Raw genomic sequence first — 23,783 nt, 5'->3', positions numbered from 1 at the left:
TATCATTCCTCTCTAAAATAAGGTTTGGACAGGAATTACACCATATAAACCGGGATGGTCTTGTTGGGCCTAAAAATAAAGACCTATCAAAGACTAATGGGGTATGTCAAATGACACAGGGAGCTGATGTAAAGAGGTTCCCAGTGGCCAAAGACGGAACAATTTGGGCACCAAAAAGAATAATGACTGCAAGGAAATGAAACACAAATATACCAAAAAGTTCATAAACTCATTAAAAAAATGTTTAATGATCAACTTAGGAGGTTCCAGGGATACCAGCACTTAAAACTGGTTAAGTAAAGGGAGAAAAAGCAAGTATGTATCTTTCCCTATGAATTTATTTCATATTAGTAAAATAAGCCACAGAACACAGCACACAAAACATGTAGAGCATTAAACAATCAAAATAATAATAGGTGTATATGCAAAAAAATACATGGATACAAATGTAGAGAGAGTGATTTGGAAGGATGGCCATGGACAAGTTAACTCAGGTACTGTATGGACACAACATCTGACATTTTGCTTTGTATACTATTATATCAGCTTGACCCTTCCGTAATTTAGAATACATTCATGCTGTATGTGTGTAATAATGGAGGAGGGAAGACCATACAGCATGAAAAGGAAATGTCAATGGTCATAAGTAAAGAAAATAGCATGTAAATAATGTCTTAGGATAAATACCCAGGGTGGTTTTCCTGTTTTCTTTTTCCCCCCAGTTGCACCATGCAGCACATGGGATCTTAGTTCCCTGAACAGGGATCGAACCCAGATCCCTGCAGTGGAAGCATGGAGTCATAGCCACTGGACCACTAGGGAAGTCCCATAAATGTTCATGTTTTAAATGTTTGGGTTTTAAAAATAGATTCAAAGAATTTTTATTGCAAAATTATGAATGTAAGGCAGCTCAAGTTTTGACGAGAGTACTTTATATGTACAAAGAATAAATTCTCTTCTTTGTATATGTAAAGAAACTGAAATGTTTTGAATATAATAAAACTGTAAGAAAGAGAAAAAACTGTCCTTTAGAAATAACAGAATATTCCTTATAGAAATGTTAAAATAATAATATATATGCAGGTGAGGGAGTTGTTTCATTCATGTAATGTTTGTTGCAGGGCTTAGGAGCTAATTTCACAAGATGATCACAGTGGAAAGTCAAAATATATTAGAAAGGAGAAAACTAAAGTTTGAATTATGGCAGATTCCTGTAACAGATCGCCTATGAACGACCTATTATTAAGTAGAAAAGGAAAGCTGGTTTAGTAGAGCTAGTATTTAAAGGAATGAAAAGAGTTACACTTTTTATTCCTTAACCTACATTATAGTTACACGGAGGCCGGGTGTTACAAAACCACGGGGCAATGTATCTCTGCCGTGTGCGTGTTTCTGTAGTATGCTGTAATTCACAGCAAAGGAAGTGTGTATATGTGTGTGAAAGGTACTGCTTTAAAATAAACAAGCAAAACTGCTCTTTAACAAATACCCCGAAATAATTAAATGAACTCCTTTCAAGGGCTAAAATTATATTACGAAAAAGAATAAGTTCATAAAAAATTCCAATACATCGAACAAACTGTTCTCTCAGAAATCCAGTTTGGACTTTTCGTGTGTTACAGGGCCACATTCCATATATCATTCCATACTACATGTTCCTTTTCAAATAAATTGTGCTTTATAAATTATTCAACATATTTAAGTAGTGGTCCAAGTCAGAGGGCAAAAGGGTTGGCGGGGGGCACATGCAGGAGGAGACAGCTTGCTTTTTCTTCAGAAAGGGAAGCTTTAGGGTTACCACAACCACATTATTGATTCGTAACATGACAGAAGCTGGGTTAAAAAGTATGTACTTCCCTATGATGATTCCTCTGGCTTCCAGTCCCATGAGAGGCTGCTGTCATGCTATCTCACCCTCAGAGGCTCCTCGGCTGGGCAGAGGAGAGCTTCTCAGACTATTGGCTCAAATACAGAGCTGGGAGGGGCTGTCCATCAGAACAGATAGAGGGGATTAAAGAAAATGGAAATAAACCTCAGAGTTTATTTGTAAGAGTTCCTGCTTATCCCTAAAGGAAATTTTAAGATGGAACTTAAAACTTGTTTTTTCTTTTCTCCCTTTTTAGAAAAACAACAGCAAAAGGTCAGCTCCAGAAGGAAAAAGAAGTCTGTAAAGCTGGCTGCCTCTCATCCTTTCCTGGATGTACCTTATGTATCCTTGCATCTGTCTTTTCACCCCAAGGTATTGTCAGTCCTGGTCCAGGTCTAACTCTTCTGAAGAACACCAGTTTTCTATCTGCAGTGCCTACCTCAACGCTAGCACTGTGGGCTTCAGAGGTATTTCTGAATTAAAGTCTTCTACGGGGATGACTTTAAAGGTTGAAACTCATTTAGATGTATCACTTTGGTATTTTAGTTTGCAAAAAATTAGAACTTAAGAAAGAAAGAAAAAAAAAGAAGGAAAAAAAAGAAAGAACTCTTTCAAAATAAGAAAAAGCAGGGGGAGTGGGGAGAATTAGCACTGGAATACAGGTTATAATACACTAATTAAGGACTAAATGCCTAAAACCCAAGTTTTAAAATTCTATACATTCAACAACCTCAGCATTGGGTGCCAGAATTTGATCATCATTCAAGTAAAAAGTTGTAAGAATTACATATGAACTGTATGTCAATGTAACCAACGGATGAAATGTAAAATTTACAGCATATTTAATATACACCATCAAGATGTAAGACAAAACCTCCAATGATAATAAATACAAGTTCAAAAGACAAATGAATCAGCTTATTCACTGCTGTCTATGTTTGGTGAAGGAAAAAGAAGACTAAATTGAGATCAAATATCTTATGTAGGAAAGGAAGGAAGAAAGGTCACCGACTATTCCGTCGTTCCTCTCTACAAAATACCTTAAGAGACTGCACAGTTCCAGATGTGTAAACTTGCATAAACATACCAGAGAACTGTTTAACAACAGAGACCACAAGTTTCAAAAATGACCATCACTTTTTCCCTTCGTGCAAATACAAATTCAGCTTAGGGAAACAATTACGGTTGTGAACAAAGATTAAGGTATAAAGACAACTAATGTAGTGTTTCATAGGATGGAAAACTAAAGTCAATTCACACGTCTAGCAGTAGGAGACTAGTTGAGTAAACTCTAACAGGTCTGTTCAATATAGCCATTGGTGGGTGATAAAGTGCAGAAAAAGGTTTGTAATATAGAAATGAGTCAAACTCAATCACATTTTGAAAAGTAATTGTTTACAATGAGTCTACATAAATATGCATTTTTCTGGAAAAATATCTAGACACATGAATATGTCAATGATACTTATAAATTTACTAAATTTACTAAATTACTTATAAATTTACTAGACTGATAAATTTACTAAAGAATTTAAATTAAAAGAAAAAAAGAACAGTTTCTCCTCAAAAACTCCCATTAAATTTTGTGGCTCTGATGAAGAGTTTTCTCACTTTCTCATTATTGCAGTAAGAATGTCAGGGAAGACTGTAGGATGTCTAGTGAAACAACACAACATTCTGTGATATAAATTCAATCTGGCCTCTACTTGAGCCTCTGGGGAGACTCCACAAGTAACAACCCCCAGGAGCTTCCTCGGGGCCTGATGTTCCTTTCAGGGCACTGCCTTCCACAGAATAAATGCCTCAAAATAAAAACATGAGGAAGAGTCATATTACTTACTATATAGTTTTAGCAGACTGTAGTATAGCTGGTCTCTATCACATTCAAATAGCTTCTGTGTCAGCTCCACTAATTTTTCTAGAGTTTCAACCTTAAAAATAAGATTAACAGAGAGATCTAGATTGTATAAAGGATATATTTTATAGTTGACAAGTCACAGTTGAAAAGTTCTTCAAATCAGCTTTACCCAAAGGGCAGGCTAACTTTACTTCAAAAGTTAAAGGACTGATCACAAGAATGCAACTGTTCTTAATGCCACTAACTACACATGTTAAGAATGATTAAAATGATAAATGTGTATATATTTTATCACAATTAAAAACAATTTTAAACTAAAGAGCTAAAAGGATTCTTTGGAGACAAGAATACATACGAATAATTCTCTAGTTGTGGAAACCTCCATGGAGGAGCATTTTGGAAAATTCAAAGATATTGAGGGTGGAGGACTCAGTGAGTACATCTATATCTGTTAACAGGAATACTCTTCTACCCCAACTTTATACTCCTCTTTCCCTGTGGTTTCTTCTTGGCACGATGTCAGAGGCATCTGGGCTGGAGTGAAGTAGACACTCCACTGGGCTCCCATCAAGCATTTCCTCTGGTCACTAACGACCGAAGCAGATTTCAACTGCCAAGGAAATAACGTCAGCCCTGCTCAAACCAACAAGCAGAATGAAGCCAGCTAAAATCTTCAGAGCCCATGTTATTATTTTTAGGGATTCTGTAGACCGCAGGAACCAGAATTAAGCGATTGCTTATTTGGAAAACAACCAAGGTAACCAAAGCTGTATCTCATGAAATCCCCAAATGCTCACAGGACATGGAGGACATTTGCTTTCTACTCACAGTTTTAGGTGAGGGAGACCAGAAATTAAACACAAACCTGATTATTTGCAATACATCTATCACAAAACCATTGAAGTCTTGTAGGCCGAGCTCTAATGCCTGGAGTCTGTAAAATAAAATAATCATACAGCACACAAGATAAGGCTTTAGCCAAATGTTAATTTTCTCTCAATGATAGTTTTCCTTCTAATGACCCTGGCTGCCTCCTTCCCAAATGTATATACTAAAAGATATCTATAACTTAATCAAGGACCTTTAGGATTAGAACAACCTATACTTAACCAAGGTCTAGAAGATTCAGGTTATTTCAAAATGCTACTCTGTAGGTCAATTTGAATTCCATAAATCTATAATTTTTAAAAATGGCTATGTGTTCTGTAGTTGAAAAAGAAAAAAACCTTGAAATGATGGACTAAATCAACTCCAAACTACATCAAATTAGACACACACACACGCTTTATAGAGATCCCAATAGATTCAGAAAGCAAAAATTATTAATACGTTACATAGACTTAATAATTATCACAATGATAAACCAATGCCTTTTAAAGAAACATGCCTTGTAAAACTTAGTGATGAAAGTATTGTGATTACCACACATGCTTGCTTAGTATCGAAAACTAAATGTTTCAAGAGATAAGTACTAAAAACAATCCAAGTACTCAGTTAGTTCATAGTCTTAGCTTATTTCAATAATTGAGATGTATGTTATAGCCTCAGTTAGGAATAACTAATAATTAGTCAATAACTCTGGCTTCAAAACAACTACTTTACAATTTTGGATACTGAAATAAAAGACAAGCCACTTCACATGTAATTTTAAGGATCTGTCACTCTACCTACAGCATCTTCATCATCTATGAGGGCTTCCCTATGAAAACACTACATTATTTAATACATGATCACAGTATTATGATAAGAAAACAACGTACTCACTACCCTGGCAGCTCCAGTCCAGAGGACATATCTTTACTGCTTTCTCTGCTCAGTTTTGTGGACTACACCAAGCAACCCTCAAATCTGATCTCTTATTTCTAAGTCCTCATTATGTTTTATTTCTTAAAATAATATCGTACAATGTTAAATTAAAAGCTGACGCAAGAACCAACATCTCAGGGCTTTGGTAGAACGGCAGAAAAACTGGTATAGAAGTTTGTAAATTAAGTGTTCTCATTCTAACCCACATTTTGGGTTACAAGAAATAAATGTGGAATAAATTAACTGTTGACATATATACATTCTCAAACATCACTACAATTTCTACTCAAGGATGTTCTCACATTATCTGTTCTGTTTCACATGCGTTACACTGAAAATGAAGCCAACATCAAATGTACACAGAAAGCCCTTGAAAAAAATAGTAGATAATCCTCTTTAGAACATGGCAAAATATAAGGGCTACATTCACTTACAACTTTCAATATTATTGCTCATCCAAATGGCAATGATCTAAATAGCACAGCCGTCATGACAAACTCTTCCTTTTTGTGGCCGATTAATCTGCCTGTCACTGGCAGGACAACTGACTTACATGGCAGATATTCCTATGCTTCACTATGAAATTAAGGACTGTTTTCCCAAATGAATCTCAATCATCAAAAGAACATCTAGGTCAGATTAACTAAATCTCCTAGGCTTCTATAACAGTCTACATTTCTGGCTTATCTCTTAACATCTTATTGAATTTTAAACACTGTAAGTTGAAAGCAAAAGACAAAAAAAAAAGAAAAGAAAATGTAACAAAGACATGGAGAATAGAATTCTAATTGGGATGCTAAATATAACTTATCCAAAACCAGTTAAAGCTGAATTAAAACAATGAACTCAACTCTAATTTTTCCTGTTTTCCCTATGTACAATTTATTTAATAGATGGTGAGGATAAAGTAATTATTGTAATTAAACAAACAAACAGCATGTTTGTTTCCACCTGGGTTACTGTGCTTCAAAACACACTTTTGTGCAGCTGCAATTCAGAACTAGGTTCACTTGTATTAGAAAAAAGTAATCCCAATTTAAAAAATAATTTTCATTAATTTTTTTATATCACTGATATACATTTGCTGTTATCATAACAGGTTTCTATGTATATTAGTAGAAACAGATATCAAGTTTAATATTGATAATTATCATTTTGAAGGGATTTCATGTCATCATTTAACTTTCTGTACTTGTCTGTACCATCTCTCCCTGGACGTAAACTGCAATCTTAAAAACATAAACTGAATTATCTAAACAGTGTTAATTTATTTAAATGGCCCGCAACACTTCTTTCCTGGGAGGTTAATGAACCTGACTAAAAGAATGAAGTCATTTTCTCTAAACAAAGAAATACCACCCTATTTTATCATAATATGGAGCAAAAGAAGTATGGGACTAGAATACTAGAACTCAGGAGGCCTGGGTTTTAGTCCAATCTTTGCTACTATGAACCATAAAAGAGGTATCTATAAACACACAACAAAATTTTTGTCTTTATGCATCAGGGGCCTTAAAAATGGTAATAATAACATATGATCCACTTCTGAGAAGTGATCCTAAGTAAATAATCTGAAAAACAAATATGCTAGGAGGTAAAGATGCGAATTATGAGGACTACTTACAATAGTGAAAAATTATCTCAAAAGAGGAATGGGCAAATCATCTTATACAAAAGAATGATGTAATCATTAAAAATGCTTCAGAAGAGTTCTTATCGACATTCAGAGAATGCAGAGACAATGATGTAGGGTGAAGAAAGTATTATGTAAGCTATATGACTCAACTTCAAGTACATACAAAAGAAATATGCATTGAATAAAGGACAGAAAACCTACAAAGATGACTAGATGAGAGTCTTTAAACTTGGTGTATTTCAAACATTAACACATGTTAAGCTTTACTTGACTCTATACACAGGGGGAGGGTTTTCCTGGTAGCTCAGCTGGTAAAGAATCCGCCTGCAATGCAGGAGACCCTAGTTTGATTCCTGGGTTAGAAAGATCCCCTAGAGAAGGGATAGGCTACCCACTTCAGTATTCATGGGCTTCCCTGGTGGTTCAAGACAGTAAAGAATCCACCTGCAAGGTGGGAGACCTGGGTTCGATCCCAGAGGATCCCCTGGAGAAGGGCATGGCAACCCACTCCAGTATTCTTGCCTGGAGAATCCCATGGACAGAGGAGCCTCGTGGGCTACAGTCCATGGGGGCTGCAAAGAACTGGACACGACTGAAATGACAAAGCACAACACAGCACACACAGGGGAACAATCAGGTTGACCATCATCACTGGGAAGACAAAATACAACACACCAAATGCATTTATCTGATATTACAAGTGTATAAAAATAATTTGTGAACATTTCCCCAGTTGCACATTTCATTCCAGAATATGCCAGAAGAATATTGGAAGGAATGAGGGACAGTTAGCCTACAGAGGATGAGACTGAAGAAGAGAGAAAAGGGTTTGACTTCAACACAAGAAAGAACATCACAGAGAAAGCAGAGCACAAAGCTAACATTCAGTGTTTAACACTGTCCCAGACACTCTAGATGTGGTCTTAGCAGTGTTGTCTGACAGAGCCTTAAGAGAAAGAACAGGGATAGAGAAGAAAAGTCCTGTCCTGCTCTGGGGCCTTTGCACAGGTAGTGTCCTCTAAGTGAGATGTTTTTGCTTCCACTCATTACATGCCTTGCTCCTAGTTCATCCTTTAGGTCTCATCCCAAACATAACTTCCTCAAAAAGATCTAGTCTGAAATAGATACTTTTATAGCACGTTCTGTTACAATGAAACAATTATTGCACTTTCGTCTTTCTAAAGTCTATCTTTAGGACAGACTGTAAGATGTGATCCATAACCCTTTATTGAAGGAAGGAAGGGAGAGAGAAATGGAGGGGAAATTGATCATGCTGGGAAGCCACACAAATTTTAGAAACCAGGCAAATTTTATCAACCACCTTAGTTAAAGGACTTTACCCAGTTTTTTTTTTTTTCCTCCAACTTTACCCAGTTTGAAGTGACAAAATCTGCCAATGCCAACTTTATAAGGGTTCATAATGGGAGGTGCTGCTGTCAGATCTAAGTTAGAGCTCAATGCATCTCAAGTCAGAGCTTAGATGATCTTATGCCTCTGTTAATTCATCACTGTTGTTTAGTTGCTCAGTCATGTCCAACTCTCTGCAATCCTATGGACCATAGCCTGCCAGGCTCCTCTGTCCAAGGGATTTCCCAGGCAAGAATGCAAGAGTGGACTGTCATTTCATTCTCCAATGGATCTTCCCATGTCTCCTGCTTGGCAGGCAGAATCTTTACCACTGAGCCACCTGAGAAGCCCTTAATTCATCACCAGTCAGTTCAGTAGCTCAGATGTGTCTGACTCTTTGCAACCCCATGGACTGCAGCACGCTGGGCTTCCCTGTCCCTCCCCAACTCCCAAAGCTTGCTCAAACTCATGTCCATCAAGTCGGTGATGCCATCCAACCATCTCATCCTCTGTTGTCCCCTTCTCCTGCCTTCAATCTTTCCCAGTCTCCACCATACTTTCTGCTAACTAAGGTCACTAGCATTGGGGTATCTACTATTACATATCATTTAAAATGACTGAGTAAAGTGTCCTGAAAATCCCTACAATCACTATCTTAATTCAGATCCTATTAATCTTACTGTCCCAAACCTCCTTTCATTTATCACACATCCTTCTGCTAGTATAAACTTCTTTCTAACATTGCTGAGAATTCATTGTCTTCTGAATGAACTCCAGCTGCTTATTCAGATACTGAAGGGTCTCTGGGAACAACCTACCCTTACAAGGTATTTCTTATAAATCCTATACCCCAGAATGAAAGATTTATTTAGGAAATCAGGAAAAAAATAAAACTGGCTTTGTTTGCAGTTGACAAGATCTTACATGTAGAAAATACTGAAGACGCCACCAAAAAACTATTAGAACAGATCAATGGATTCAGTAAAATTGCAAGATGCAAAATCAACATAAAGAAGTCAGTTTGACTACTATCCACTAGAAACAAAATACCTGAAAAAAAAAAAACTGAAACAATCCTAATTCACAAGATTATCAAAATGATTAAAAAAAAAACCCTAGGAATAAATTTAACCAAGGCTATGAAAGATCTGTACATTGAAAATTATAAGACTTAAGTCAGACACACAACACACACATACACTCAACCACACAGAAGTCCTGCCATTTGCGACAACACAGACGGACCAAGAAGGCATCTGCTAAGGAAAATAAGTCAGAAAACGGGGAAGACTTTATGATTATCACTTATATGTGACATCTTAAAAAGCCAAACTCCTAAAACCAGGGCATAAAATGGTGGCTGCCAGGGTCTTGGGGGTGGGGGGGAACAGGGAGATGCTGATCAAACAGTACAAACTTCCAATTCTAAAATGAATAGGTTCTGGAGATCTAACGCACAATATCGCAATTATACCTAATAATACAGCTTATGTACACACACACACACTCTCATATTTGAATGTTGCTAAAAACAGATCTCAAATGTTCTCACCACAGAAAGAGTAATTATTACATGAGGTAACGGAGCTGGTAAATAACACTACTATGGTAATCATTTTGTAATATATAAGCATATCAAACCAACAGGGTGTACCCCGTAAAGTTATACAATGTTAAGTGTTACTAATGTCTCAATGAAGTTAGAGGAAAAAACGAATATTTAGAGATTTCCCTTTTCTACTTCTTTGCTCTACCTCTAATACCTTTAATACACTTCCAACCCCCTCAAACTCCCAAATGTGAAGAGTACCACCACATCCATCAATCCACACCCTAAATCCGCTTATCAGTAAAGTCACCTAATTTCCTACATTAAGAATAAGTTTCTCTCTTGAACTCTCAAAACCATTTATATTTTTCTTATAGCAGTTAATAGTTGTCAGTCTAATACAGACGTTATCTTCATGTATTAATCTTGTGTTCAAGAAGCTTCACATTAATTCCTTGAGGATCAATCTAGGTCTGATTTACTTTTCTCTCCCTTAGCCTTTCTTTTAGAGGAAAACAACACTCTTTCTGAATATATATAGAATAAGAATATATATATATCCTCACTACTGAAAACTCAACAAAAAACAGAAAAGTACATAGCAAAATACCAGGTATAATTCCACTCTCCTGCAATAAACGATGGTTAGAAATATAAAACTATGTTAAAACATAATACATTTATGATATATGTAAATCAACTCATTTTAAAAACACAGGTCATATAATACACCAAATCTTGTCTTGGTCTTCATTTAATGAGAGCATTTTTATGACTGGTTGACTGGCTTATCTTATCTCCCACAGTGCTGAGGATACAAAGAAGCTTTATTGTATATTTTGCTTTGGAAATTCAACCCTAGCGAATCTACCCATGGATAACACACTGTTGCATTTTGAGGAATGATAAAGATGTTGTTCAGTATTTGTTATGTTCTTTCATGTGCTGGTACTGTCCTAGTTTATTAATAGTCATTACTTTTAAGATTTTCAATAATCCTTAGAAAATCACAAAGGAGAACTCCAGGCCTTGAATTTTAACAGTCAAAAAATCGAGTTCCCCCTCCTACACTGCTGGTGAGAATGTAAATTGGTACAGTAACTATGAAGAACAGTATGACGGTTCCTTAGAAAGATAAAAATTGAGTTACCAAATGACCCTGCAATCCTACTCCTGGGCATGTATCTGAAGAAAAACATGGCCCAAATGGATACATGCACCCCAGTGTTCTTTGCAGCACTGCTTACAATAGCTAAGACATGGAAGCAACCTAAATGTCCATCGACAGAGGAACGGATAAAGAAGATGTGGAACATATATACAATGGAATATTACTCTGTGATTAAAAAGAATGAAAAATGCCACCTGTGGCAACATGGGATAGACCTAGAGAGTGCTGTATTAAGTGAAGTAAGTCAGACAGAGGAGAAATATCATATGACATCCCTTATATGTGGACTCTAAAAAGAAATGATATAAATGAACTCAAAAAACAGAAACAGACTCACAGACTTCAAGAACAAGCTTATGGCTGCTGTTGGGGGTGGTGGGGGGAAGAATGGGGAAAAGGGATAGTTAGGGAATTTGGGATGGACATGTACACACGACTATATTTAAAATGGATAACTAGCAAGTACCTACTGAATACCACATGGAACTCTGCCACTCTGTTAAAAGGCAGCCTGGATGGGAGGGGGAATTTGAGGGAGAATGGATGTGTGTATATATATGGCTGAGTCCCATGTTGTTCATCTGAAACTCTGATAACACTGTTTGTTAATTGGCTATACTCTAATACAAAATAAAAAGTTAAAAAAAAAATTCAAGTTCCTACTTTAATTCAACTCCAACTAACCATTAAGAAAAAAAAACTAAAAAAAAACCTAAAAATGTGCCTCAAATATTTCCATATATTGCATGCCTTGCTGTCCTACCCTAGGGTATTGCAGAAGGATTCTGTAAAGCTATTCTTTATCCTTTAAGCAGTTCTATACACTCACTATAAAAATTCTGCCATCAGTATACAGCCATTTCTAAATGATTACACTCAACGAACTGTTGTACACTGGCAAAACCTTAAGTAGTTAAGAGGCAGCGTCTCTTGCCTATTCATGTGACAAGCATGTACCTTACACTAAGCATAATTTTGTGAATTACGTGGGGTGAAGAAGACAACAGAGTCTCTACCTTTAAGGGGCAAAGAAAATAAGTATTATTATTACCATAATCCAAGAAAATGCAAGCTGCTTTACATACTAAATTATGTGATTGAATTTTAAAGATACTATATTCCCTTTCACAGATGAGGAAGCTTAAAAAGGTTTAGTAACTTATTCTTTATCACAATAGGAAGTAGATGACAAAAGGAGAACCCACTCTTAAGCCTTTTGCTCTTCCTATTATGTCTTGCTTATTACACAAAGAGAGGCATCTGCTTTCCTGCTGTAGAACCTCTAATCGCTATTGTCTGAATGCCTGAATTTTATTTCTGCTCTGATCAGTGCCTTACTAGATTGATAACATGCATACAGAGTTGCAGAACTCAACAGGTAGAGAGGTCCCCTCATTTTCAGATACCTACACTGTGCACTTTTAAGTGAGAGAATTTATACCCTTTCCTAGAAAATACAAATGAACTACTTGAGCTACAAAGGCACCTGTCCGAGACAGTATACCCTACTTCCCTCTGCTAGAAGGACAGACTGGATTAAAGAGAAAAAAAGAAGAAAGTTCTGAATTAATTTCACAGTCCTTTTTCATACTAGACATTTCTCTTCTTTGAAAAATGTCAAGAGAAACTAATAATTTTCTGGGTTGTGTGCCTATATTTTCAAATCCATTATATGCAGTCATCATCATAAAAGCAAGGAGGCCAAATACTACCTCTGTGTCTCATCCATCATGGGACATCCATCATGGGCACTTTTGGGAAAAGACTGCTTGCTAGCAATAAGGTATATCTGAGAGAAACATGATGACTGATATATTTATAAGTTTATTTTACACACATTAAGCAATATCTAAGATGATGTGTCCATCTTCTATGAAATGATTTTTTAAGGGACACAGACTGTTTTAAAACTGAAATTAATCACAATTTGGACAGACTTCATAGTTGCCCTTTGACTTATCAATTTCAGTAAGCAAAATTTCAATCAAGCCTAGATAAAATATACTAATCCTAAATAGCCCAGGTTTGTCACCTACCATTTCCCATAAGCTGCTTACCATAGTGAAAAAAAAAAGAAGAAATTTTAAATTAAATGCCAAACAGTTGCAGACAGCACTTGTTTGGCTGATTAACTTGTAGACAAGCATTACAAATAAATCTGAGCATGGTCTGCAGCAAATTAAATTCCACCGCTTTTAAGAACAAAGAATTCCTTGGCAAAGAGGATTAGCAACTTTACACCCAGGAATGCCAGTTTAATTTAATTGTTCCACAATCCAAGATTTAATATGCAAATGTCATTTTGATATATAACAGTGAATTTAACAAAGTGAAGAAACAAATTCAATATACAACCAGGCTGCCTTTTCTGAACTGTAATTACATACAATAAAGAAGCTGGCCGAGTCTCCCCCCTCACCCCACATTATTGGGACTGAATTATATTAACATGAATCAAAAAAAGTGTAATTAAAGGCTAAAATTTTTAAACATATTCTAATTAAGAGTCTAAATAGCTGTACAATTAGAATACTGTAGTTAACATCATACCTCAATGATCTTCTTGGCCTCTTTGTAATTTCCTGTTTGTAGGAAGGCAAAGAAGAGATCATAGAGCATAGTCATTTCACCCTGTTCTTGGCTCACAAAGTCCATTGCTAGAGAGGAAAGAAGAAAATATATTAGAAGAAAAAATATAGAGTAACACAGTATCACTTGAAGAATTCTGAACAAATGTCAGAAAACTTTAAAATAAATATTCAGAGTAACTTAAAGCTTATAGCTATATGAAACAATTTTCTGTCACATTCTTTACCTAACAGCATATATTTATGACATTAAGCACCTATGACTAGCTTCAAAGAGAAATGGTGAGATTGGATGAAAATCCTCACAAAGGCAGATCATCAAGAAGTGGAGCAAAAAAAATAACCAAGGGCAACTTTTTAAAATGAACTGTTATTAAAAAGAAGGACATCTGTAATATTTTTAAAAATTTACCTGATATTTTTCTCTTCAACTCACAAGCGCAACAAAAGTTTCTCTGGATGTGCTTGTCTTCCTGTTAAATTTTCTCCTCACAGCAACACATTAAGATTACACAAGCAAGAAAAAGGAGAAAAAAAAAAACGACTGATAACCCTAAGATATTAGAAGATAGCTAACCTTTCTGAATGAGCTCAGTCTCGCCTTTCTCTATCAGCTTACACAGGACATCATGGATCCTTGGCAGGACTTTATATTTCTTGTAGCAGTCAAGGGTGCTTTCAAGAGCAGCAGGCAAGTCATCCCTTGGAAACAACAAAATATTAACAATGAAAAAAATGTATCTAATTAATCTGAGAGATACACAATGACAAGTCAAAAAGTACACAGGCAGCTTTTACTTAAGTAGATGACCACAAAGCCAAAAAGAAAGAATCCTTATATAAAAATCAGTGTTCAGAGTACAGACGTCATCAGTGGCTCCTTCTTTCCTCTGCTTCACCTTTTATTATTTCACTTGCTAAATGGCACTTTTTGATTAAGAGTCCAAAAGATGAAGGCATTTTCTCATATTCTATAGAATTTGCTGTAAGAATGCATTATTTCTAAAAACAAGGACTACTGTCAAATATTTTTTCCAACCACTTACGTTTATGGTTCTCAATAATCAGATTTGGGAAACTTTACTAAACGTGCATCAATGGTCATCAAGAACTTCTCGAGCACTTTCACCTTTCTCACCATAATTTCCAAACTGCTGCCTCTCCAGATAAGGAGGAAATAACTTCAGGACTCATACTAGGGATGTAGTTAATTAAAGTAAAAAGATATTTTCATTAAGTTATTTATTAAATAAAGAGTACATTCTTGTGGGTCCTCAAAACCTATTTTATCCTTTGGGAAACAACTGTATAAGAAGTTATTAAGACCTTGGGAAAGTTGTTTAGATAATGTGATCCATGTCTACCTGCCACTTTCCTTTATTTTTAAATAGATGAGGAAACTAAGGCATCTAGAGGCTGACTGATTAGCCTCAGGCCACTAGGAAGGTACTGCCATCAGATCACTGGATTCCCCCTTTCAGAGTACATCTAATTATACATTATGCTCTATTAAAAAGCAATGCTTAACCTAATAAGGTGATATAATTTGGAATAATAAATTTTAAAGATTTTTTAAAAGAAAGTATGAAATGTACTTAGAAAACAAACAAACATGGTTACAGGTATGGATCAAAAAGTATAGCTAGTGATAATCTTTGTGGAGAAAACACATTTCTCTCACAGGTGCAACAGTTTTTGAAAGGAAGAAAAGCCTTTTAAAATTTTCCGCTGAAGCCCTAACATTTTGGTTCATTATACAAATGTTATGTTGCCCTAGATTGAATTACTATTTTATCCAGATTAAGATTTTAAACTGTACTAGAAAGTACAATACCATGAAGAAGCGTTAATTTTACTGCAATAATCCTGACACAGTGAAAATGAGCCGATCAGAATGGATCTCCACCTCATCCCCTTACTGAGCCTGTTTACAGTGCATCTTCTGGTACCCCACAGAGTCATTTGAATTTTTGTCATTTGGGGTGAAGACTAAATTACAGGTTAATTTCAAAACTGCAAGTAGATGCTGCAGGCTAGATTACTGTCATACAAGGGAAATGCTACAGAAGCTACCACATAGGATATAAAGCTTTATATAATCAGTATTTTCCTTTGCTTCAGATACAAGTTCAGTTATTACCTTTCCACAATCCCATTTAAGGGAAAAACTACCAAAATATTTTCAAAAGAAAAACTAACACATAACAGATTTTTAAAAGGCAGGATGATTTACTTTTTCAGGTCAATTCCCAAACTAGAATAGTATTGTATCTCAATTGTATTTTCCCTACATTAGGTCAAAGCTATCAATAAATGAATGAATAACTGTTTGGTCAATCGAAGAGACACACTAATAGTCTTTGGTCTCCAAATATATGCTTCTGAAGATTACGCATGCTCAGAACAACAACAGAAAAGACAAGGATAGCAAAATGGAAACAATTCATATATATTTGTTAGTAATTTTAAATAACAATGTCACTGATCCTAGGTTGCCAACAAAATGAGTTAAAAATCTGTAATGAAACATTTCATACCTACTGATGATAGAAATAACTTAGGACTAGTCATTTCTTTTCCATTCCTATTTACATTCTGACTTATGTTTGGCTGGATCATGTAACCTTAAGAAAGAGACAAAAATATCCATTCCTCATATAATTTGATGTCATCATTAATCTTTCTATTTAAGCCTGAAAATTCTGGTTATGGAAATTAAAAATATGAGAAAGTATCTAAAACTGACATTGCTAAAATAGTTGTATACTCATAGGACTTTTGAATTTCAATCCTAATTGGTAAGTACTACATGCAGCTTGGCTATAACAATGTGACATATTTCAAGAAGTGGTGATAAAAAGTAGATTATCACAACAGTTGAACTCAAGGATCTTTGGGTCTCCTCTCAGTTCTAATAATCTAATGTGAGGTTCTATGAATTTGAGCTTAGTAGGTTCATCATCTCAAATGCTTCACACTAGCAGAGAAAACCATCACATGACTACTACCTGTATTAGGCAGGATTACATCATTAAGTGCAGCAAAATATCAAATGGAAAAAGGTTGACACTGCCTTACACCCAAACGTGGGGGAAGATTTAATTAATGAGTGTAATTCTATATCCTGAAATGACTTTGCTTTCTTCTGTATGCTTTAAAACACTAGAACTGATTTAAAACTCTACTCTAAAATAGAAATAAAAATTTAGCCACTGCTTTCAGAAACTTCAAACAATGCCAAGTGAAAACCAACTCTAACATATTATCTCTCAGAAAATCCACTATGATATTTTCAATGACTAGACACCCCTCAAAGTATTTCAGTGATATACATAAAGTAATCTTCATAAATAAAATATATGCTAATAAAAAGTAAGCAATCATTTAAAAGTATTTGTGACTGATACAAATTAACTCAATACGACTTTAATCAAAATTCTACAAGCTGATGAAATAAAAGTAGAATGGAACAAAGATCTTATAATGATACCAGAAAACAAAGCCCTCTTAACTCAAATTTCTTTATAAATAAACTAAAAATCACAAATGTGTTTCATACAAACTTGAACTAACCGTTAGAACAGGAACAACCAGTGATAACTATTTATTTACCTATCGATAGCTTTAAACTTAGTCTGCTTACCCATAACTTCCAATTCAGAGAGTATACTTAATTTAATAAAAATTTTAAATGACAAATATTGATTTTTTAATTGGAATAAAGTGCTTCGACATTATGCATAAAGTGCTGGTGAAGTGGCAATTTACCTAAAGAGCTTACTGACTGAAAAGCTCTCAAAATCTGAAATCACTAGAGAAAAGAAGGTCGTTGGGGGGGAAAAAAAGTTCAAAACAAGGGGGGGGGGGAAACACCTTAACACTCTTAAACTCCGACTATTCTATAAATCTTAAGCAGATGTTCAGTGTGGGAAGAAATCATTCCAGGAGAAATCACAGACTTTGCAAAAATTATTCTGTTAAGAGAACCAGTCCCTGAAAGAGCTAAATGTTTTTTTTTCCTGTTCATCATCTATAAATGAGGAATCTTCAAGGAGACTGGTGTTGCAATTACAACTAATCCTCCCCAAAAAATTAACTGTGTTGAAGGCTTTGTAATTTCCCTAGGTACAATTTAGCTGTCACTTACTTTAAAATTTACTCAAACATGCGTTGGGAACAGCACTAACTTCACATGTCAAGTGCTTTCCAGCCAATTGAGTCTAAACTGGAAGTCGGTGTTAAACAACTGAATGATTAGACAAGATAGCTCATTTCCCTGCTCTTTTGTTCAGAATAAAATGCCACATTTACATTATCAGGCTCAACAGGATTTTCTGACAGAGGGAGAAAAAACCCTACTGAACACTGTCCGTACTAAGCACATGAAGCCTGTCATTTACCAATCATCCTTCAAAAAGCAATAGCCATGAATGTAACTTAATTACGACCCAATGATCCTTGACGAAAAATCATCTTATCACTGTCCTGTTCCCCTAGGGCAAATGAACCACTTTTGTCCTTTGGCACGGATGATGCTAAATTCTTAATTGCAATAATGGAGTAAAAGAGCCAAACCTCCTTAATTTCCTTTCAGCACATAAAGAGTTTTACTTTAGAAGGCAAGCATTCCCATAAATAATAAAAGTATCCAGTACAAATGAAGATGCCAAAAATAAGGGAAGTGTATATGACAGAATAACCACCATCCTAAAAAAGTAGATTTCCCACTTCTGCAACACACTGAAGTGTTACAGTGTGTGAATTTTAAAACGTACTGGCATAGGTTCATCTTAACGGAAATTGTGACCTTTATGAAGAACTCAAGATTAACATAGCAAGAATTCTGGGAGGATTATATGCACAAAGTTCATGATTCACTTAAATGAAATGCATGTGGGTATATACAGCTTATAGCACAAATCAGCACAGAAAAATCCTTAATGGAAAGCAGAAATTAAAGTTTCTTTGATCATTTGCACTAAATAATCCAGTTAAACAGCTTCAAATATTTTTCATATGCAATGAAACCAAAATGAATCAGCTATACAAGAAGTGAACCTGAAACTGCATCATACAAATTCTTAGACTTTTAAAACTAATGGCCAGATTTCATTAATTTTATTTCCTTTACCATAGCACAAAGACTAATCAAAAACTCTTTTAACCTATTTTAAAACATTTTTCTTTCTTTCTTAGTATGGAGTATCCAGGTCATCTTTCTGAATCAAGCATGATTTCAATTAAAAAAAATATTTTTTAAGTAGTTACAAAGGAAAATGTTTAATGGTCATGTGGACTACATGTAGACATGTGGCTTATAGAACCCCAATGTAAACGAAACACACGAAAATTTTGTTCAATTCAGCATGGTTTTCCTCTGTTCGGTACAAGCATTATTTTGATAATACAAATCAGATTAAACAACTTCAAAATTTTGCAAACCTGTCATTATTTTGGATTTCCTTGAGCAAATGAATAAAACAAAATGTATTATTTTTCATAACAATAATAAAGACTTTATACACTATCCGGTAACAAACAGATACAATTAAATTTCTCCTGTGTTTTATCCAATGCTGGAAAATTCAGTTCAGAATTAAAATCTACTGAATCTTAAAGATCACCTTTCTAAGGAACTCAACCTCACAGATTTGTTCCAGAATTACAGTTTGTAAGTGACAGCTTTCTTCACAGTCTGGCAATAATTTTCCAAAAAGGAAAGGATGAAGATTTTGTATCATGCTCTGAAATGTTTCTCTTAATTTCACCTCAAGTTTGAATAAAAGTATAAGCTCTCCAGATGAACTTATACCTGCTGAGGCCAGTTACATGATATTATTGAAGATTAAACATATTTAATAAAGTCAAATACATGTAGACTTTTGGGGAGGCCAGTGTAGTTAATCCTAGTACTGCACTTGTCATAATTCTGAATAATTAGCTATCTTTCATCATTTGGAAAAACACAATTGAAAACAAGTTTCAAAATCAATGTTTTCCTCCAACTTAGCCCCGATTAGGAGTGCTACTACTGTACTCTGCAAATCGTGAAATTTCCTTTATCCCCTTAATTTCTTCTTTCTGACTCTAAAAGAGTCGACAGAAAGTTTTTATCATGACAGATGAAACTGAAAGATCTTGTCAGGGAAAAAGCCTCTGCAAAGCAGAGACAGCAAAAAACAAAAACAAAGTTAGGCAAATAAAAGTGGAAGGTAACAATTTCTCTTTATATTTGAAAGCAGTTAAAAAAAAAAAAAAACCATAAAAGGTACTAATTTACATTTCTCTAGCCCAATTAACAGGGACAGTCAAATTTAACTGAGACAAACAAATCCCCGTACTATTAAATCAGAAGTACAGAGTATGCACCATGTTAACATCTGAATCCCACGCTTTTTCCATTTTCCTCTGGGGGAAGTTCTCCTTGGTTCATGAGCCCCATCTGCAGACCTTTCTCGGAAAACTTTTGATCTTCTGTCTCACGGTATTTCTGTTTGTAAGATACTTCTTTACCATGGCCTCGTTTTCATTGTTAATTATTTTATTTTTGCCCACTGATGGAGGAGGGCCTAATTCTTCTGGGCACTGGGCCCATTTCTTTCAAACCCCTATGCAGAGCTCCACATGCAATCTGCAGAGATGGGTCTTTTGAGATCATCAAAAAAATTCTTGGAGGAAGCATATTAATTACAGGATTTCTATATAAAGTTGGCTGTGAACACGAGAACTCAATAACACAGTAATTGTTTGAATCACTGTTCTTTAAAAAGATGTAATGCTGAGATTGTGGAGGTTAAAGACTTAGCCAAATCAGTTACGTTGATAAACTGCTTTTTGATTGGATGTCAAAGAAATTATTTCACAAATCATTTGCGTGTATGAACGTGTGTGCACATATATATAAACATAACATAGTTAGATGTTTTTTATTCCACATTTTCAATATTAAATCATTCATTATATTCATTTAATTATGCTCTTAGTAAATAGAGAAAAACTACCAGAAATATGGGAAGAATATGAGTACACTAAGATTTATCATTTACTTTTCTCCTGGCATTGATACAGCAACATTCAAACTAAATGAGAAAACCTCAATCACAAAATAAGAAGATTAAAAAACTGTGCTAAGTCATGGAAGAAAGTGGCAAAGGGGAAAGATCTGAGAAATTTTTAGAAACAGAAAAGAAAAACAATGCTAGAGGAAAAGAAGATAATAAAGGATGCTTTGTTATCTTACTAAAATGATTCACTCTGTACAAGAATGTAGGTTGACTTTATGATTTACACTTGAAAAAAATACCTTAAATTGGGCACCAACATGAACATTCCAAATACAGACATTTTCAAACTCAGTGAACTTTACCCTATTAACAAAATTCATCTTCTTGCCACAAGACACAGAGACACCTTCTACAATAACTTAGCGAAGCTACAGTAACTCCTGTGTTGGTACATACAATTAAAACACTACACGGAAAAAAGGATCCGTCAAGAGACACTGCCACATCATAACATGAACAACAGTGATGAAGCCTAACTGAAAGTCCCAAAGAATCCCTTCTTATATTTATCAATAATTAGCACTTATAAGGCTCAAAACTGGGTAAAACTAGATTTGGTTTCATGTACTATCATCACATGCCCCACCAAACCACCCCCCCAAACCGCCATAGATCATTTCACTGAAAAGTAATCCATAGGACCACAGCGTTGCTGGCAATTTTAAAGGTCACCTACACCACAGACATTCTCTTATTTGGTGGCAAATAAGGCTTCTGAAGCATCACAGAGAATTTACAAAATAGAAACGCTGGATGATTAGATTCATTCTTTCAATGCCAACATTCAAAACTGAAAATTCAATTCACTTACTTTTCCAGATACAGAGTGACCAATGGGGAACTTAAGGTGGTAGATGGTTTCGCTAACCCTAGGGTCACAATGGCTTCATGCAACTGTTTTACTGTTTCAGTTTCACCTCGTAAAGCTGCGCCATTTAGGATGTGGAAAAAGGACAAGACTGTTGCATCTTTGATAAGAACATCCTTCTCTTTCATCTCCTTTAGAATGTTAATAGCATCTACAATGAAGTAGCACAAAAGACCCTTAGGTAATTTCATGTAGGGAAAACAAACTGCTATTAAAACAGCATTTCAAGCCCAGCAGGAATGTAAATTCTAGTGTATAATGCCGATTTCAAGTTAATTACTACTTGCATTTCTAAACGAGACTACAATTATAAATCCACAATAGCATGGTTTTATCATTTCCCTGCAACTTTGACTACAAATTATAGATAGGGACTGTGTGCCCACTCTGCACCACATAACCCTGAACGGTCTGCCCTATAGCTGTGAGATCCTCCTAAATGGATGCTTTTATCGTTCAGAGCTAACATCTGCTAAATCACACCATTGTTTCTTCAGCAGATGGCTTGTCAGGAGGCCAGATAATAAAGATGTGTTTACACTGTATATACAGCCAGACTAATGGTCTGATACCGATAGGGCCTGTTTGCTATGTCGATACTAATTAGCCAAGCAGAGCCAATGAAAGCTTTCCAAAAGACTGCATGTTAATACATTAGATTCATTAAGCTTCATTAGGAAGGCAGAAACAAACATTTTAGGATATGGAATAAGTGCATTTTTTATAATGTTGTTATTAACTATTGCACAGACAAAATGTTTTGACCGCTTTATAGAAAGTGATTTTAAAAAGCAGGCTAATCTTCATAAAGGATTGTCTGTGTTAGAAAAATTTCCCAGGGAAAAATTCAACAATCAAGTCAAATACTTTCTCCATACATTTTTCACTATAATGATTTAAAAACAAAAAGTCTTCTCTAGGAATAAAAGGAAGACAGGGAGGTTTTTTTAAAAGTTTCAAAATAAAGTCTAATGAGAAAGTTAATAAATAATCAAATAGTTAAGAATAAATTATTAGGTATAATTGCATTAGGCTTAGCATTATCCCAACTATAAGAAAGTTAGAGGATACACATCAACTATATAAACAGTTAGGCTCTCTGCAAACTTCTGTGTGAAACCTTATTGAAGTATATATTTTGTTAATGTTATCAGAAGTGAAGACAAAGACGCCTGCAAAATTCGTATTCTTGAATAAAGGTTATATTTACAGGTTTTATGTTCAGCCTTCCAATGTTCTTAAGCAAAAACAAAGCCATTAGTGCAGGCATATAAGCAAATTGTGCCATAAGTCATGATCTTCAAACTCAACCCAAACAGCAATGCTAATAAAAACTAGCTGCAGAAATGCAAAAAGCACTGAGCTGTGCAAATGTAAATGACAAGCTTGCCAATCCATTAAAACTAATGGCCGACACTGTCCGTGCAGCTCTGGTTGGATTCACATGCAAATTTGTATGCAAAGTGTTGAAGCACTTTGCAGGATGGACATGATACACCATTAATATCAATTCACATGTTATTCCAGGGGGAAGATACTTGCATCACACATTTCCTTTATGTGCTGACGCTTACCTTGGAGCTTGCCATGTTTTCCCAATACTTTAACGAGTCTTACATACTTGCCGGTGTCAAGGACAGCGGAAGAATTTAAACGGTCACTAAAAATTAAAGCCATATTTATATTATGTTAGAAGTTGTTTAACTGTTAATAGCAGTGCAGTATCTACTTGATCACTTTTCCAAAAATCTCAGAATCTGAATTTTTATTAACACTGGCTTCTACCTTTTAGTTCAGGTTTATTTTTGAGGCCATATACAAATCTACATGCAATTATATTCAAAGAAGTAAAAATGTAATACCACATGTATATTATCTTTCCATCTGCAAATGATACGAATAAGGAATGCTTCTGTTTCATGGTACTTAAGGTGATTCTCACTTTGTTGCAAATACTGAAATACTCCCAAGAGACATTTTTATTTGTTAAATCTATCAGTGGAAAGTCAAGGATACCTGAGAAACGGAC

The 23,783-nt window shown here is 35.2% G+C and overlaps 1 protein-coding gene across 1 annotated transcript in view; it reads right to left on the bottom strand.

Moving 5' to 3' along the window:
* The window catches only part of LRPPRC (leucine rich pentatricopeptide repeat containing), a 96,060-nt gene that overhangs the window by 28,569 nt on the left and 43,708 nt on the right, over window positions 1–23,783 (bottom strand). Inside the window, exons 22-27 of the mRNA XM_065929360.1 lie at window positions 23,329–23,414; window positions 21,698–21,905; window positions 14,400–14,524; window positions 13,785–13,891; window positions 4,591–4,659; window positions 3,708–3,798 (exon numbers count right to left, since the gene is read on the bottom strand). Of these exons, the coding sequence (XP_065785432.1) occupies window positions 3,708–3,798; window positions 4,591–4,659; window positions 13,785–13,891; window positions 14,400–14,524; window positions 21,698–21,905; window positions 23,329–23,414 (686 nt within the window). The remainder of the gene's footprint in view (window positions 1–3,707; window positions 3,799–4,590; window positions 4,660–13,784; window positions 13,892–14,399; window positions 14,525–21,697; window positions 21,906–23,328; window positions 23,415–23,783) is intronic.

The sequence above is a fragment of the Muntiacus reevesi genome, chromosome 3, assembly GCF_963930625.1.
Source record: "Muntiacus reevesi chromosome 3, mMunRee1.1, whole genome shotgun sequence".
NCBI lineage: Eukaryota > Metazoa > Chordata > Mammalia > Artiodactyla > Cervidae > Muntiacus > Muntiacus reevesi.
Note: the sequence above shows the minus strand (reverse complement) of the source record. Positions and strands in the feature narration are given on the sequence as shown.